At 47.6% G+C, this 18,189-nt stretch overlaps 2 protein-coding genes across 6 annotated transcripts in view; one reads left to right on the forward strand and one right to left on the reverse strand.

Moving 5' to 3' along the window:
- The window catches only part of LOC101157190 (tryptase), a 2,910-nt gene extending 230 nt beyond the window's left edge, over positions 1 to 2,680 (forward strand). The window contains exons 2-5 of the mRNA XM_004085877.3: positions 116 to 290; positions 834 to 1,111; positions 1,998 to 2,137; positions 2,400 to 2,680. Of these exons, the coding sequence (XP_004085925.1) occupies positions 116 to 290; positions 834 to 1,111; positions 1,998 to 2,137; positions 2,400 to 2,576 (770 nt within the window). The 3' untranslated portion in view covers positions 2,577 to 2,680. The remainder of the gene's footprint in view (positions 1 to 115; positions 291 to 833; positions 1,112 to 1,997; positions 2,138 to 2,399) is intronic.
- A 1,416-nt stretch (positions 2,681 to 4,096) lies between these two features.
- On the reverse strand, positions 4,097 to 16,694 carry dus1l (dihydrouridine synthase 1 like). 5 transcript variants are annotated; one of them, XM_023957862.1, is made up of 15 exons: positions 16,584 to 16,694; positions 15,628 to 15,883; positions 15,446 to 15,554; positions 15,296 to 15,346; positions 14,751 to 14,863; positions 14,592 to 14,674; positions 13,412 to 13,515; positions 13,196 to 13,343; positions 8,447 to 8,543; positions 6,851 to 6,939; positions 6,554 to 6,714; positions 6,446 to 6,483; positions 5,744 to 5,819; positions 4,920 to 5,076; positions 4,097 to 4,314 (listed from the first exon to the last, which is right to left on the reverse strand). In XM_023957862.1, exons 2-15 carry the CDS (start codon positions 15,862 to 15,864, stop codon positions 4,296 to 4,298), a joined length of 1,482 nt encoding a protein of 493 aa, XP_023813630.1. In that variant the 5' UTR covers positions 15,865 to 15,883; positions 16,584 to 16,694; the 3' UTR covers positions 4,097 to 4,295. The 5 variants fall into 5 exon arrangements, 3 of the variants coding, with proteins under 3 accessions (XP_023813630.1, XP_023813629.1, XP_023813631.1); XM_023957861.1 differs by having other exon boundaries at positions 4,097 to 4,346; XR_002873738.1 differs by lacking the exon at positions 4,097 to 4,314 and having other exon boundaries at positions 5,007 to 5,076; positions 5,744 to 6,148; positions 6,215 to 6,483.
- Positions 16,695 to 18,189: the final 1,495 nt, after the last annotated feature.

Consider the following 18,189-nt stretch of genomic DNA (forward strand, 5'->3'; position numbering starts at 1 on the left):
TAACTCTATCCATGTGCTGGGTGGTGAGTTTGCTTTAAGGGTTTAAGCCCCACAGAGAAGTGGTCAAACGCTCCTCCACAGAAATGTGAATCATCAGATTCCTGCTGTCCTGTAGGTTCACTGGGGGCTCTGGAGGGCAGCTCCATCATTGGGGGGGAGGACGCCGCAGAAGGCAAATGGCCTTGGATGGTCCACCTCAACATCACGTCTGATGGTCTGAAGAGGTGGCGCTGTGGGGGCAGCCTGGTCGCCAAGCAGTGGGTGCTGACCGCCGCTCACTGCTGGGATCCGTGAGTGTTTCCACCCGGAAGTCTCTGTGGCAGGAAATTTACCTTTTGGTGAAATAAGAGCAGCTTTATGTAAAAATGACAATAACTACTGTGTGACTGGCACAGTTTAGTCTTTAATCCAAAAATCTCTTCAAGAGAAAACAGAAAAAAACAATTCTTAAAGTTATGTTTCATCAGAGAGAAAATGCATTCAGGTTGTTTCATATGATAACTGAGTTATGCTGTTGGGTAAAATATTATTTTATGTTGATGAACTTTACTTTTGATTCTCATTCTTTATGTTGAAATAGCTGTGACACATATTTCTCATGATCATTTCACAGGTTTGACTTCATTTGTGATGAAAAACCTTTAACTTCATGATACTGAGCAACATTTGCTCCATAACTTTTGTGTGGACTTTCATTTTTTTCTTTTGACTGATTTCATAAATCCTAAACAGTAATTTAGAGTGCGTATAACTGCAACCACTGCTTTTTTTCTGAAGTTTTTGCCCCCTGTACATCCAGAGCAGCTAACTGTCCTGTGTGTTTTCTCTGACAGGAGCCTCAGTGTTAATCTGCGCCGCTCTGGAGTCTGGGTCGGAGCCCGCGACCTGTCCCATGGAGCCGAGCGCTACAGGCGCGTGACGCATGTCATCAGTCACCCCGGATACGAAGGTGGTGGTGGGGTGTACAAGAACGACCTGGCCCTGCTCAGGCTGGACAAGGCGCTGGCTTTCTCACAGCGTGTGGCCCCCCTGAGCCTGGTCCAGACTGATGACGCCTTTGGCCCGTCTTCCGAGTGTTGGATCACCGGCTGGGGGCTGGTGGGAAACGGTGGTATGTTCCGTGTGAAGCATCAGAAGTGAAGTGAAGATCCCAGAGTCTCTGGTTTCACTGAACATTTCAACTTTGTTCTTAAAGCTCTGAGAAGTGAAGTCCACCTTAAATGAGGAGACTCAGTAAAACACCTCCCCCAGGTCTATTCAAGTGTACTACAACTATACTTAGTCTGTACTAAAAGTGAGCCAGACAGTATACTAGAAGTTTATTTTATACACTATCGATATATTTTAAACTTATAATGTTCCAATTTAGTCCAAAGACGTATTCAATTGGGATACTTCCTACCCTATGATATACTTGCTATACCTATACTCAAGTCTACTTAGTAAGATAAACTTCAAGTTTAGTACTTGTCTTCAATCTGATGGTTAGTCACATGATAGCCTTCAAACAAGATAATAAAGTCAAATGATAATCAGTTCCTTAATTAACCTCCGGTCTTGACTGTCATGTCAAATGGGAACCCGGTTTCCGTCCCAGAGGATCATGGGAATCTTTGCCTCTCTCATCTTTCAGAATCCAGGTTACTAATGTTCACAGAAACACGCTGAGGTTTGCAAACAGTCGCTCAGACTGATGTCAGGATTTGAGCCACGATGCTCCCCGTTCCATTGTAGATCTGCGGCTGTTCTTCCAAGCCTTTGAAGTGTGGCCCGCAGCATGCCTATAGAAAATGTATATATGAACCTTTTCACTCCACAGGCTGACTGAGCGGTCTCCCACCTTGACATTTCGTGGGGGTCACCTGTGTACAGATTTGTCCATTTTTTTGCCTGCACAAAGCCCGTTTCCACCCGTGTAGACGGACGCGTCCTGCTGATCTGCAGCTCGTGGGTACAGAATGTAAGAAAACAGGATTTTCTCACCCGTCTGTGTCCAGTTCCTCTGCCGGATCCAGAGACCCTCCAGCAGCTTCAGATTTCCATCGTCCCTCAGAGGGACTGCAGACAGACGTATCCCTGGCTGACGGACGACATGCTGTGTGCCGGCAGCCCGGCTGGAGGGAAGGACGCCTGCAAAGTTAGTTTTCTGAACACAAACATGCTCCTCTACTACCCATCATTCACTAAATGCTTTGGTCAGCTGTAAGTATGTGAAACCAGATCAAAGACAATCAAAGAACTAGAATGAATAGCAAAGCAGATTTACCTCCTGCTCTCTCTGACTCGGTGAAAGCTTTTGTCCACAACCCCGCTACAGTTTCTGGTCATCTTCCTGAAAGCGTCGGATCAGCTGGTTCCTGCTCTGATGAAGCAGCATCTGACCTGTTCTCCCCATGCAGGGGGACTATGGCGGCCCGCTGGTGTGCCGTACGCCCCGGGGCTTTGTGCAGGTGGGAATCATGAGTTCCGGCAGTCCTGATGGGTGTGGCCTGCCGGGCCGCCCTGGCGTCTACACCCGGGTGTCCTCCTACCTGGCCTTCATCAAGAGCAACATCAACCGGGGTGGAAAGGCCTGAACGTCTGAACGTCCTGCAAGCTTCCTGCTTCCTCACCTGAGGAAACACCTGCAGCTCCTCTTCCTCATTCATCAACTTTGATATCATTAAAGATTTTAAGCATCGTTTGTTGTATTCTTTCCAGAAATGTTAGAAACAGATTTTTCATCAACAGACTTCATCTGAACGTCTGTGTTTAAGCGACTCTTCTGGTACTTTGACCTGTAAAAGGTAGAGCAGTATGTTAGGCCACACAGTTTCCTAAATCTTCCACAGTCAGCTCTGTCAGAGCAAAGGAAGAGTTTGGGAGCAACAGCAGCTCAGCCTCCAAGTGGTCGACCACTAACCTGATGGGGAGGGGTCAGAGGATGCTGAAGGTCAAAGAGGTCACCCACTTTCTGCACTCAGTTGCTGCAGAGCTCCAGACGTCATGTGACCTTCAGATTACAAGTCCATCTTCATGGAACTGGTTTCCATGGCGAGCAGCTGCATCCAAACACACATCACCAGGTGAACGCAAAGCGTGGATGCAGCGGTGGAAAGCACGCCGCCACTGGACGCCAGAGCAGCGAGACGCCTTCTCTGGAGACATGGATCACACTTTTCCATCTGGAAATCTGATGGACCAGTCTGGGTTTGGAGGTTGCCAGGACAACGGTACATTTGGGACGCCATTGTGCTGAGTGTAAAGTTTGGTGGAGGAGGTATTATGGTGTGGGCTTGTTTTTTTGCGCTTGACCCTTTAGTTCCAGTGAAAGGAACTCTGAATGCTTCAGGATACCAAAACATTCTGGACAATTCCATGATCCCAACCTGGAGGGAACAGTTTGGAGCGGCCCCTTCCTCTTCCACCATGACTGAGCAGCAGTGACCAAAGGTCAAAGGTCCATGAAGACATGGAGGACAGAGTCTGATGATGAACTGGACAGAGTCCTGACCTGAACCCCATAGAAGACCTTTGGGAGGAATTGGAGCAGAGACTGATCCAGGCCTTCTCCACCAACATCAGTGTGTGACCTCACCAATGACCTTCTGGAGGAACGCTCCAGAATTCCTAGAAACACTCCTGAACCTTGAGGACAGCCTTTCTAGAAGAGTTGGAGCTGGAATCCCTGCTAAAGGTGGAGCCACATCAGACTGAACTCTGTGGGTTAGGAATGGGACGACACTTCAGGTCATCTGTGAGTCAAGGCAGACGAGAAAATACTTTTGTGTATGTGGTGCTTCTGATTCTTCCTTTAGCTTCATGTAGAGAAATGCTTCAGAGGCCAACGTTAGGATTTTATTTGACAAACGATGTGTAAATGTCCGGTTATGATGTCTCTGAGGTTTATTATTTATGCCTCTCTGCTGTGAGTCACCGTCTCAGCTGGCATGACCTCCTTTGACCTTCTGAAGGAACATCGTTTATGTGTCGTCATTTTTGTCTGAAAATAAGCCGGTTCAGCAGAAGAGCTTCTCGAATGACCAACTTTAAAATAAAATTAATAATAAAAAACAGGCTATGGGCTGTAAGTGAAACAACAAACTATGGAGCCCTGTAACTTTAGCAACGCTGTCATCTTTAATGAAATATTGCTCTGTTTGAACAAAATCACACGTTGCCTTTGGAAGTTTTCTTTTCCTCAGGAAGAGACGCACCAACCAGAGTCCAGTTCTCTGTGACCTTGTGACCTTTCAGAGCAGCTTCATCATCAAATCGTTCTCAGACTTGTTTGGCATCTGTGGCCTTCAGAACCGTCATCCACGAGTCTCAGGTCTGCATGACAAGGCGATGCATCAAATGAACCTCTGCACAATCCAGAACCACAAGGTCAACAGGAAGAAGATTTATTTCAAAATAAAAGCCTCTGGCTGTCAAAAAAAAATGACAAAACTGAACTGAAAATAAAGACCAATAAAAAAAAATTCTGACCTTTTAGGGTTTTTCTGAGTTAATTAAACAAGCCCCGTCAAAATAAAAGCCTTTTGTTGTAGGAAGTAATTTCAAAGTAAAGTTGCAAGGTGTCCTCTGAAAAACTTTCCATAATTGTGACTAAAGTAACTTTTGCATAAATAATATCTCAAAATATTGTATAAAAAGTGACTGCTGAAATAACTTGAACTTGTCTTTTGAGGCACTAACAGCTCACGGCCACACAGACAGTTCCTAGCAGCAGAATGGCCTGAACTGAAGTCTGTCTGCTCCCGTCCTCCTCTGCCGCCTTCACAGGTTTGGACCAATGCAGCAGGCGGACGCAGGCGGACGCAAGCGGACGCAGGCGGACGCAGGCGAACGCAGGCGAACGCAGGCGAACGCAGGCGAACGCAGGCGGACGCAGGCGAACGCAGGCGGACGCAGGCGAACGCAGGCGTGGCGCTCACAGCAGCAGATGGCGCTCCGGTTGCTCCTGAAACGTTGGGCTGAACTCTGCGTCAGGCGGCGCTGAGCAGCTCCTCTTCTCCGTCTGCTCGCCATCGTTCCGTCCACTTTCTTCCGCTCGCCGCTTCTCTGCCTTGGTTTTGAACCGGAGTCCATGGCCTGCAGAGCAGAGAGAAGAGTCTTTTCTATCCATTCTATTCTTGTTTTCTAGAGTTAAATCCTGATAATCTGCCACCTTTGGAGACGTTTGACAACTTTCCAGTTTGCTTGAATAATTTAGCTTTATAACAGTTTTTTGTGGCAGTGCTTTTCATCTGTTCAATACAACCCCAGATGCTTATTTAACACATATTCATACACACATTATTTACACAATAAAACCTGAAACTACACAATGACAATACATTTTGTTTAGTTTAAAAAAATCTAATAAATCAAAACACTTTTATATTTTATGACAAAGATTAAAAGTGTAAAAAAAATTAAAATGCATGAATACATCCCCCAAAAATCTAAACTATGTCAAATCAAAATGAAAAATGACGGAGAAACAGGCGAAACTCCTCTAAACTATTTATCTACCAAGGATTTCTTCTCAGGAGTTTTAGAATTCAGCGTCATTTTAACAGCTAACAACCCTTTAGTAGAACTTTGACCCGTGTCGACCCGCGTGACTGGCTGAACAGATGCGTTCAGAAGCTTGACTTTTCTCAGCAGACAAGCAGCCGTTTGGACCTTAAATGCAGCTGAGCAGCAAACGGCAGAAGAACCCAAACCCGGTAAAAACTGGAGCCCGGCACTGAAGTCCAGCTCACACAGGACTCACTTGGACAGTCGGCCACTTCTTTGAAAGCCTTCTTCTTGCAGCATCCTCGACACAGATTGAAGACGCATTTATTTCCCTGCAGAGCAAAAGCAGAATCAGCAGAGGACAAAGTTTCACATGAAAACACAGAACCGGTTCTGGTCCTCAGTGTGAACACAGCTCCTGATGCGATTTTAGAAAGGAAATAAAGGACTCTGGCGTGTCCAGGGCCGAGGCGTGTCCAGGCCTGTGGCGTGTTCAGGGTTGTGGCGTATTTAGGGCCGAGGCGTGTCCAGGGTCGAGACGTGTCCAGGGCCGAGACGTGTACAGGGCCGAGGCGTGTCCAGGGCCGAGGCGTGTCCAGGGCCGAGACGTGTACAGGGCCGAGACGTGTCCAGGGTCGAGACGTGTCCTGCAGCCTATGAGCTTCCAGACGAGGTAAGGCTTGGTGTGAAGCTTAAGGCGGGAACTCAGCCTGACGGCTCAACAAACCTCAGAAGTGTTTGGAAGGCCAGGAGAAGCAGGTCAGAGGGAGAACATGAAGCTCTGAAAACCGTTTGTCAGCAGCAGTTGGTAAACCGAACACGGAAACATGACGTTTGGTTCCAGACGCTCTTTAGAAGCTGTAAAGATTTTCTTCCGACAAATAAACACAAAGAAGACAGAACAACAAGGAGCTCCATCATGCGATGAAGAGGCTCTGGAGGAGCTGGAACTCCTCACCTTGGGGTTTCCACACTGCTCACATTTGAGGTATTTGGCTGCAGAGACACAGAAGAAGCGTCACCACCAGAGCTGCAGTTGGACCGGTTCTAGAGGAGGAAAGCTCACGTTTCTGATCCACACTAAAGTTCTTCTTGGGGTTCCGGGATCTTTTCTTCTGCTTGTTTTTGGAGAGAGTTTGGCCCGTCCCGTCCAAGTCCTCCAGCGTCCTCTTCTTACAGGCCGCCGTCTTCCCCTCTGAGGAACCGTTGGTGAGCGGCGGCTTCGGCCTGAAAACGCACAACAACAAGGCCGCAGGGTCACAACCCTGAACAAGAGGGGATACCTGTGTGTGTGTGTTTGTGTGCATATTTGAGGGTGTGTCTTTAAATGTGTGTCGGCGCAGCAAAAGGCACAGAGACTCACTCAGGTCTAACATACGGTTGGCAGATCCAGTGAGGGAGGGGCAGTGTGCTCTCGCTTAGCTCCGCCCCCTTTCCTTTCGCCCTCTCCTCCTGTGTGAACACAAAGAGAACGCTGACAGTCAGAAAAACGCACACATGCCCCACGATCAGAGACATGCCGTCACGTGATCGAACAGTGCCGACCCGGCGCTCTTTTCTTTGGTTTCCTGTCATGAAGAGATCGGTTGTGTCCGAAATCCCTCACAACGACTAAGATACGACTTAAACTATGACTAAAACTACGACTAAAACTACGACTTAAACTACGACTAAAACTACGACTAAAACTACGACTAAAACTACGACTTAAACTACGACTAAAACTACGACTAAAACTACGACTTAAGGCCTGTTCACACCGGGACGAATTTCGCCGGCGATTTTCGCGGACGTTTAACGCCTCGTGACTAAACAAAGGGCACCAACGAGAGTGTGCACACCGAGGCGAAAAAACGCCAAGCGCCAAAGCGTCAAAAAAAAAAAACGCCTCGGGTTCGTTTTTTTTTTCGACGCCTCGCGTCGAAATCTATTCGACCAATGAGAATGGCGCTTTTGCACACGTGTCTGGAGCTTCTGAAGTTACAGTAAAACACAACTTGGGGGCGCTCAAACACAAAACTGCCTTGCTGAGCGCACATACCAGCGAAGAAGATAGACGCCAAGTAGCGTCTACACAGCCGCGAAGAAATAATGACGGACATTCTAAAATATCCCCGAACCAAGCACCAGTTGGAGCTACTGATGCTTGAAATATTCATGTTTTCTTTATATGATTCTGACAAGCGCGTAAATACCTGCTCTCTTCTTCTGAGTGAAAAGCGACTTTAAGAATCGTAAAGTTGCGCAGCGCCACCTTGTGTACAGGAGTATTTCTGTTTACATTAAGCGCCATCTAATGTCAGGGAATGAAATTGCATGTTCACTCCACTCATCGTCAGCGAAAATCGCCTGGGTGTGAACACAAAAGACGTGGCGAAAAATGCTGGCGAACAACGGCTGGCGAATATTCGTCCCGGTGTGTACGGGCCTTTAAACTACGACTTAAACTACGACTAAAACTACGACTAAAATGGCTTTTTTTGGAAATTGGCCCTAAACTGCCCGGCTCTGATATTGCTCGCCATATTTGTTGCAGCGCTAACATTATGTTGGGGTCGTCTTTCACTTCTTGTAAGACCGGCTAAAAATGGAAATCAATGGAGCCGCTGCACTTCACTCTGTAACCACTAGGTGTCTCGTTGTTCATCATTTTAGTGCAAGATTGCTGAAATAAGTATAAAGTATAAAACTTTGAAGCTTCAGTCGTCTGTGTGAGGACTAAGAAAACCTTCTATATTTTGGAGTACAATGAAGCTGGGGGCGTGGCCTCCACCCTGACATGTGACCATTCTCCACAGATTCAAAGTGTGTTTGTCCACAAACTTCACCAAGTGGAGAAACGTCTCAAGTTAGAAGATTTTCAGAGCAGTTGCTACGACTCCACTTCAAGACCTAAAGAGTGAAAAGCTTCAGCCTATCACAAACCAGCAGGTCACATGACCGTCTCTTCACTGCGTACCTGGCAGCGCCGCCTCAGCTGGCTGCTGACCTCAGCCAGCGCTTGCAGGGTCTTCACTTTGGCCAGCTCCTCCCTCAGGTCCTGATGGATCTGCAGCCTGCAGACACAGCAGCCTATTGAAGGGCCTCCATGGAAAGTTTATGAGCTTCAGAGTTTATTATAACAGAAACCGTAAAAAACTAAAAGCAGTTTTTTTCTGAGTGTTCCTCTAGAAACCTGATCTCTGAGCACCAGCCCCTCCCAACCTAAAGAAACAAATGGGTTCCGACATGGTGACATCACAAAGTGAGGAACCGCCCCTTCCAGGAAGAGTCTGCACTGCCAGCCCCGCCCCCAGGCTAACAGACACGCCCACCTTCTCTGTAGAGGTAGCCCATGATCGGCTAAACGCTTTCCTTCTATTTAAACAATCTGCACATCCATCTTTACCAAAGTTCAGAGGTGTGATTGTCTTTGAGAGAAACTCAGACACGCTGCTGAGGCCGACTCTAGGAGATGTCATGAAATGGGCGGCGCCCATAAGGAGAGAAAGGCGGAGCCTCAGAGATCGAGTCGACCCTTTAAAGACCCCATGACAACTTTTAAAAATAAAACTTTCCCAGTTTAGTTATGATTATGTTTTTAACCAAAATCCCAAAACTTTAATGTCTTGAAAAGCCACTGTTTCCTATGTGGGCGTGGCCATTGGTGATGAGCTGAGTAGCTCCGCCCTTGGTCCCGCTTTTCTGCAAGCTGCATCTATCATGAATGGAGAGCTTGAGACAAGGGGGGGCTTTACCGCTTTAGCAGATCGTTGAATTACTTTCACAGCAAATGATGTGAAAAGCCAGAAAGACAGCGACCGTTGGCGTGAACACTTCCAAATACGTTTTTTTTGGCCGCACAGACCCAGAGGACGTGTTAAGTTTAGGGTTACGGTGAAGGCGGCTCCACGTGGACAGTCTGTCCCAGGGCGGGTGGATCTGGAGCGATCCCGTCACTGCGCCGGCTTCCAAGAGGCGAGCTGGCGGGACGGGGAACCAGCCCGCTCGGCCTCCAGAACTTTAGGATGTTTTTCTCATTTTCACGGAGGTGATAATAAAAAAAGGTCCCCTGGTTTTATTCTTGTTTTTATTTCTTCCCTCTCTGGCGGGACAGCAAGCCTTCACACTCGGTCAAACGTGGAGAACGTATTTGGGATTCTTAAGGCCCGTTCACACCGGGACGAATTTCGCGCGGGATATTCGCCGACATTTAATGCCTCGTGACTAAACAAAGGGCACCAATGTGAGTGTGCACACTAAGGTTATTATAGTTAACGAAAACGAACGAAAAAACTAAAACTAGAACTGAAAATTTTTTTTCGTTAACTAAATAAAAATAAAAACGAGAGTTTTAAAAAAAACGAAAACTAACTAAAACTGTTTGTTGTGTGTATAAAACGAACTGAAACTAAATAATATTAACCCCAAAAAATACTTCGTTTTCGTCTTTGTTAATACATAAGTCTTTTGGGTTGAAATAAAATCTATTTACTTCACGCTGCTAGTTTTACTGTGTATTTGGCCCCTACGGTAGAGGGCTGCATTGGGATTGGGTCCTGCCGGGTCCCGTGGGACCCAATCCAAATCTCGCGGGATTGGGCGGTTTGAATTGTGCTGCGGGCGGGAGCGGGCGGCAAAAAGAAACCCCGTGGGATCAGTGCTGCCATGAATATCTCATGACTATATATTAGCGGACTACGTTAGGCTGTGCAGCTGTTGGATTCTTATGTACTGAAACTCCGTGAACGCACCAGGTAGAGACGCCCAACGGCCCCTGTCATCTAACCTGTTGTTGGGGGTGTGCAACGCCCCGCCCCGCCTCTTAGTGTGTTCTTTAAAGCCTGATACCGCGGTCGCGTGTAGGCGGAGCTACCAGCTAAAGTTATGGTCTGATCGCTGCATGGAGCGATGTGTGCATGTGCATCAATGCATGGTAGACACTGAGAATGAGGAGATCAGGTTTATTATTTTGAAGAGTTTTACATGGTAATCATGTTTCCATGTTTGATTTCATAAAATCATCCGAGAAAGTCTCTGCTTCAACTCCTGCAGTCAAAACTGCGTCTGAATCTGACGCTGTGTTTTCATCTCTCTGACAGAGTTTGAAACCAAAGCCCCCCCCCCCCCCCCACCACCTGCTTTTCCTCTCTACCTGTTCACCTGCTCATCCTCTGTAGCTGAGAGTTGTTTATCCCCGCCCTCCCAATGTGTCCTACACAGAGAGCGCAAAATACGGTCACCGTAGGTTGACACGATAGTCCGGGCGCCACAGCGCAGCACACGGATGACAGAGCTGTCAATCTATCCGGCAACACTGCGCAGGTTTCCTGGCAGGGACATGATGTCAATTGATGAAGTAGAAAAGAACCACAAACGAGGTTCATCCTGAGTCACGCATGGTTCTCAGATCTGCGAATCAGCAAAACTGGAAAAGGCTGAAGCTAAAAAAAGTATTTTTCCGTCAGGAAAAAAATTAATTCATAAATTTTCAGCTCTGTTGAACCATTACAATGTTTTTTTTCCATCCATAAATTCAAATGACTTTGACCTGCATCTTTACCAGCTGGTTTAGCGCTTCAGGCCGTCTATCTGCGCACGGACACATGCACACTTTTAACCGAACAGGATTAGTGAAAATATATTTAATAATTAAGTTGCAAATTACACAAAAGAGGAATGCAGGAAAGATGAGGCTGGAGGAGGGACATGAATCTCTTTAATAATAAATAATATCAATACAAATACGTGTTTTTTTCCTGCGGGACTGGAGACGATACAAAATCAATGCATCTCTATTACTGTGCGGGAATAAATTCTCTGAGTTTTGCGGGTGCGGGCGGGAGTGTAACGCATACGTTGCGGGAGCGGGCGGGATTGGTCAGAAATTCAGCGGGCGGGAGCGGGATGAAGAAAATAGTCCCGCGCAGGGCTCTACCCTACGGCATCACGTTGTCTGTGACGTCACATGATGTCTGTCAGACACTGCCGGCTAGCGTTGTCATAGACATTTACATGAGCGTGATGGCTGCATTAAAAGTTGGGAGGAAGCGGGAGAGTCCTATTTGGGACTTTTTTGAATATAACAGCGTCGAAAACTAAAGTAAGTGCCTTGTAGTCAAAGCAGGAGACAAAATTTGTGGAACGCTCCTCAAAGGGAAAAACCCTACGAATCTAAAGGTACATTTAAAAAGCGCACACAACAACACAAATCAACAGTACCTACAAGCTAGCCTCTCGCCCGCCCTCCCCCGAAAAAAAAGCCAGAGCAGGTAACGTAATGCTGTTATCGGCTGTTGTATTTTAATTTAAGGATGGTTGTCCTTGTGTCCTCTGAATAATAAGTGTTTCAAAATGTATCTTTGAGTTTTTATTATACAATACTTATTCTGGTGATTTTGAATCATGCACCTGACAAATATCCTAATTTACAAAAAAAAGAAGAAAAAACTAAAACTAACACTAAAACTAATAAAAACTAAACTAAAACGAAGCAATTTCAAAAAATAAAAACTAATAAAAACTAGTAAAGCAGCCTCTAAAAACTAATTAAAACTAAATCAATTTAAAAACAAAACTTCAAAACGAAATAAAAACTAAAACTAATAAAAAATACGAAACTATTATAACCTTGGTGCACACCGACGCAAAAAAACGGCACGCGTCAAAGCGTCACTTTTTAAAAAAACGCCTCGGGTTCGTTTTTTTGGTTTGACGCGCAGCGTCGAAATCTACTCGACCAATGAGAATGGCGCTTTTGCACACGTGTCTGGAGCTTCTGAAGTTACAGTAAAACACAACTTGGGGGCGCTCAAACACAAAACTGCCTTGGTGAGCACACATACCAACGAAGAAGATAGACGCCGAGTAGCGTCTACACAGCCGCGAAGAAATAATGACGGACATTCTAAAATATCCCCGAACCAAGCACCAGTTGGAGCTACTGGTGCTTGAAATATTCATGTTTTCTTTATATGATTCTGACAAGCGTGTAAATACTTGCTCTCTTCTTCTGAGGGAAAAGCGACTTTAAGAATCGTAAAGTTGCGCAGCGCCACCTTGTGTACAGGAGTATTTCTGTTTACATTAAGCGCCATCTAATGTCAGGGAATGAAATTGCATGTTCGCTCGGCTCACCGTCAGTGAAAATCGCCTGGGTGTGAACACAAAAACGCCTGGCGAATAACGCCTGGCGAATATTCGTCCCGGTGTGTACGGGCCTTAACTTTCATTTTAAATACGCGTTTAATGGCTGCGTGTTTTTGTACGTAGAGCCTTACAACGGTTGTAGAAAGTAGTGTAGTGTTTAAAATGCAGAAGCCCTAAACCTGTGTATTAATAGACTGAACGCCGTTGTGGAGGGGGGGGCGTGAACGGAGCTTTAGACGAGGGACGGGGCTGAATGTGGCAGTTCCTTAAACCACCACTAGAGGCGGGTTTCATGTTAAAGGTCTGATTTTACACAGAAACATCCAGTCTGTCTGAAAATAGGTTCCATGTTTTTTTGTGCTTTGTTTGTTTTTCATGAGAGCTGCTGGGGGGGGGGGCATACTGGCTCCAAGGAGATCACGCTTCAATCATACGGTTTCTGACAGTTTCAGTCTCTGAGGTTTGGAACTTTCTGCTTTACTGCATCAGCAGAAAAACTACAGTTTTCACACATTTCCCATAATTCAGTGGGAGCCCAAAGGAGGCTCCTGCTTTGATCAGACAGCAGACGCAGACATACGTGTGGTGCCACAGCTTGAAGAGGTGCGCTCTCACGTAGGACAGGGAGCAGGGGGGGTGCCGCTGCACCACCTCCAGGTACTCGTCGGCCATCTCCCACACGGGGGGGCTGCGGCCCTCGAACAGGGCTGGGTTGTGCAGGTTCCCCTCTGGAAACACAGCAGAGCAGCGGTGAGGCGGGGGCCCGCCCTTGGGCGCTCAGGATGGGGTGGGGTACCTGCGCTCATGACTCCCTGCACCCCCGTCTCCTGGATGCAGCGCTCCACGTCCCCCAGGTGCTGGATGTTGCCGTTGGCGAACACAGGAATGTTTACCGCCTTCCTGCAAACGCAGACCACCAATCAACACAGAAACCGGTGGGGGGGGGGGAGAGAAGAACCTGCCGGGCTAGAATGGGACCGCGATGGACGACACGCACAGCTTTGAAGCTACGCCTGTGACGCGTGTTCAAGAACATGCTAGACACGCATTCCTGAAGGTCCCTAAGCTGGGAGAAGGTTCTGCTGGAGGAACGGCGTCCGTCTCTGCATGACGACCTGACATCATCACGGGAGGATCTGCAGCCCGACTCAGCGTCTCCTGCTGTCACCGCTGCAGACAGACTCAGTCAGAACGCCGCGTTCATGTTTAAAACCAAAGTTCAGTACGTTTCCTCTCAGAAATGACCAGGGCAGCCACAACAGGTCCAGAAAGAGGGCGGAGTCTGTCTGGAAAACTGGCAGGAAGTCAGAAAGATCTAGAAAGTCTGTTCTCCTCTGCGGACTCTTAAAGTCCAGCGCCGCTGAAAATTGCGTTTTTGGTGTTTTTAACATCTTCTTGTAACATTTTTCTGACCATGGAGGACATTTAGAAAGAGGCTGTGGATCGCTCTGATGCCGCTCGCCTTTTTGTTGCACCGCTAACGTTAGGTTGGGGTTGTGAGGGGCTGTAAGCTAGCGGGAGAAGGTGTAAATGGAGAGCTCTCAGTAATGGATGACAGGAAAGGGGTCAGGGTTCCACGGCCCCGCCCACAACTCAGAGGTGAATTTCTGATGCCGCTCTGCAGAAACTATGTCCCAGAAAAAAATACAGGTTCTGGATTTTGGCTAAAAACCACATCACAGTTAAAGAGACCTCAGGGAAGGCCTTGACAGGAGATCAAAAGATGATGCGAGTGGGACTTTGAAGGCGTCTCCAGCTGCTGAGGAGAGGCAGACGTCTGCTCAGAGCTGCTGACGAGAGGCAGACGTCTGCTCAGAGCTGCTGACGAGAGGCAGACGTCTGCTCAGAGCTGCTGAGGAGAGGCAGACGTCTGCTCAGAGCTGCTGACGAGAGGCAGACGTCTGCTCAGAGCTGCTGCGCAGACACAACCTTCATTTTAAAGGAGCTTCAGCCACATTAGAGCAGAACAGACTCACCGCACGGCCTTGATGTGTTCCCAGCTCGCAACGCCTGTCATGGGGCCTTTCTGGTCTTTGGTTCGGCCGTGTACGGTCAGCAGCTGAGGGTGGAGAGCGCAGGAGACGGCGTTCCAGACTTCCTGTTTGAATGGCTGACAGGTTTCGTGTTAATGGTACCTGACATCCAGCCTTCTCCAGCATCTGGGCGTATCGCACCGTCCTCTCCACGTCCTCGAAGACACGGATCTTACACGTGACCGGCACCGACAGCTTCTCATGGGCTAACCTGACTGGCAGGAAGACAGAACAGCAGGTGACAGAGAGCCCGAACCATGAAGCACAGCAGGAAACAGGATGGACAGTTTCAGGAAGTTCTAAACCGGTCCGAATCTCAGTGTTTGCACCCAAACGGACCCCAGAGTCCAGGAAAGCAAAAGGTCTTTGGTGCAGCTGGAGTTTAGGGGACTGATGCTAGAGCTGCAACAGAAACTGCCGCAGATCTCACATGGTTGGGTTCCATTCCTGTCTGTTTCCACGGCAACAGCAGATTCTTTATTAAGCAGAGGCAGACAGGCTGGTTCCTCCTGCATGCTTCAGGGAAGGTGATGACTTCAAACTATAAATGTTGTGACATCAGCTGGTTTGGTGGCTGGTTTTGATCTTTAAAAGAAAGAAAATGCCCCCCCTCCCCTCCCTGTACAGGTGTTGTGGGTCAGACTTACTCATCCTCTCCAGCAGGTCCCACTCATCCTGCAGGAAAACCCCGTAGTGTCCTGGAACACAGACGTGCAGCAGCTCTGATGTGATACATGCTTTCTGAGGGGAAGTGATGGGTCAGGATGGGGGGGGGGGGGGGGTAAATGGGCGTGCACCTCTCTTGGCGATCATCTGCGGACAGCCCAGGTTCAGGTCCACGGCGTCGCAGTAATCCTGGGCCAGCAGAGCCGCCTGAACAAACACCTCTGGATCGTTGGCGCAGAACTGCAAAGACAAGGCGTCACGCATGCTGGCCGCGGCAGACGGCGTCCCAGCATGCACCTGGGCGCCCCCCCACCTGCGTGATCAGAGGCCGGTCCTCCTCGCAGACCTCGCTGTACAGGTTCTCCCTCCTGTAGTTGGCGTCTCGGACAAACACCTGAGCGTGAAACATGGGGGTGTAACACAGCTGAGCGCCGTGTCTGCGGCTGAGCAGGCGCCACGCCAGCTCGCTCTGGTCCACCATGGGCGCCACCACGAAACGAGCTCCCTTCAGCGTCGTCCTCCAGAAGTCGAAGCCCTGCAGCTTCGCCATGGCACCGGACGTCAGCCGGCTGGAGGAGGGGGAAGATGTACCGGGGTCAACTCCTGAGACAGGAGGAGGTGCCTGTGTGTGCACGGGAGTGCATGTGTGTGCACGGGAGTGCATGTGTGTGCACGGGAGTGCATGTGTGTGCACAAGAGTCTGGAGGAACCGGCAGACTTCCTGTAGTTCTAACTTTGAAGACTGAATAACCGTTAGACTCCGTAGACCAGCGTGTGAATTAAAGCTGTTCTCTCTCTGCTTCATCTTTCAGTTTCTCACTAACAGAACAGAAAAACGGCAAAGACCGTCAGGAACCTCTGAGGCAGAACCACAACAAAAGCCTGAAGAACCAGAACACACAGGAGAACCGGACCTCTGACGGAACAGAGGACCAGCCACATTCTGGACTCAAGCCCACCCCCACTTTCAGCAGGAGCTCGTCCTCCCACAGGGGTCCAGAACTCCCGCGTGGTGGGGACGCTCTGCTCATGCGCCATGACCTCAACACCCGAGGGACACCTGCAGCACGTCCGTGTCATCTGAAGTTCTACGGTAGGAACCCACAGTGACGTCACCTGCCACAGTAAACACGCGCCCGTCCCTGAATGCAGAGAGAGTCCGCACCTGCGCGCAGGTAAACCGTCACCATGGAGACGGAACACGAACCATCGAGTCAGACGGTACCAGACGAAACCTGCTCTGTCCGGGAGTCCCGCACGAGCGCTTACCTGTTCCGCTGCGGACACTCCACGGTCCACGCCGCACCGTCACGATGGTGTCACACTCAAATCCCGCCGGCCAGAAACTCCGCTCCCGGCTCTTCTTCTAGTGGTAATGAATGCAGATAACATCTTTAACGCCGCAGTGGCGCCCTCTAGTGGTAAGTCCTGTAAGTGTTAATGCAGACATTTCCGCGATTAGAAACGATTACAATGACAAGAAGACTGCATCATCCAATTAATTACGTTCTAATTAATCAATAAATAAAAATCTTGAACAGATTTGATAAATTTAGGCACTTTTTAATCGTCTTTTTTATTTGTTTTTGTTGCTGAATTAGTTTGAAATGAACAAAAAAAATCAAATTAAATCAAATTTGAATAAGATATTTCAGAACACTAATAAATAACCCTTTGACACTCAGTAGTCTGGGACATTTTCAGAAGAAAATTATACTTTACAATTTCTATATCCTTTGTGCTATCCTAGGCACTTTAACATTGGGTGGGGTCATCTAGACCCCACAGGATAGCACAAGGGTTAAATAGTTTTTCAGTCCTTTTTTTTAAATATGTGATATCAATCCTTTTCTTCGTTTTTTAAAGACATATTTTTTAAATATATTACACATTTATTCCACAAAACTGTCTGAAAAACTCAATTCCGAGTACTGTGGTCCATTTAGTCATTTTCTTACTGTATGTTGCTTTATAACTAAAGATTAAACATGTAGAGACAAAACAGAAAAAAATAAAAATCCACAAACAAAGTAGAGACGAGGTCAAAACAATGTGAAAAATGTCTGACAGCTCCACTAAACTGATTTGGGGTTTCACAATCTTATTTTCAAAGCTAAGTCCCTGATGAGTTCAGGGACCGTGAATGACACGGGAAAGACCAGCATCTGCTGGATGGTTTCAGACGTTTGACGGATTCATCGTCTCAGTTTTCAAACAGTCAGGATTTCTAAAGTCTCAGAGATGCTCAAGTGTTGCAAGTTTGTTCCTCATAAGTTTTCCAAACATTTATCTGTGTTTTTAATTATTATTTTTAGATGTTATAGCAACAGAACAGGACGCTCTCCAAGAACAGGCGGCACTTACGTTAGGACTGGATTCTCATGCTTTCACTGAGCGGTTCTGGTTCTGGTTCTGGTCAGGTGCTGTGAAGCCTCAATCAGGTTCAATCTGAGCGCCTTGCTGTTCCTCCCCAGCAGGAGTCCAGAGCGGTCGGTTCTGACCCCATACGGGTTTGCTGGGGTGTTTTATGTCTGGGCTTCCTCCTTTGACCCCCACCCTCTTTGTCGTTGGGACATCTTCAGATTCTGACTGGCGTTCCTGTCTGGGATTCAATGATTTGGTTTTTTTTGCAGTTCAGTCAGGATGGTTTTGGTGAACGTCGAGCTGAGAGGATTTTATCGTTTTATTGCTGTTTTTATGTTCAACTTTGTGTTTTTTCTGCCGTTTCTTCATCTTAAACGTTTGTTTTCTTCGTCTGGTGTTGAACATAACTCAATAAATGATTCCGGTTTTATCTGCAGGCCTCCTAGATGGATGGAAACACGGTTTAAAAAAAGTTCCTTGACTTGAATCTGTCTGTGAACTTCAGAAAGGA

The sequence above is a fragment of the Oryzias latipes genome, chromosome 8 (genome assembly GCF_002234675.1).
Source record: "Oryzias latipes chromosome 8, ASM223467v1".
NCBI lineage: Eukaryota > Metazoa > Chordata > Actinopteri > Beloniformes > Adrianichthyidae > Oryzias > Oryzias latipes.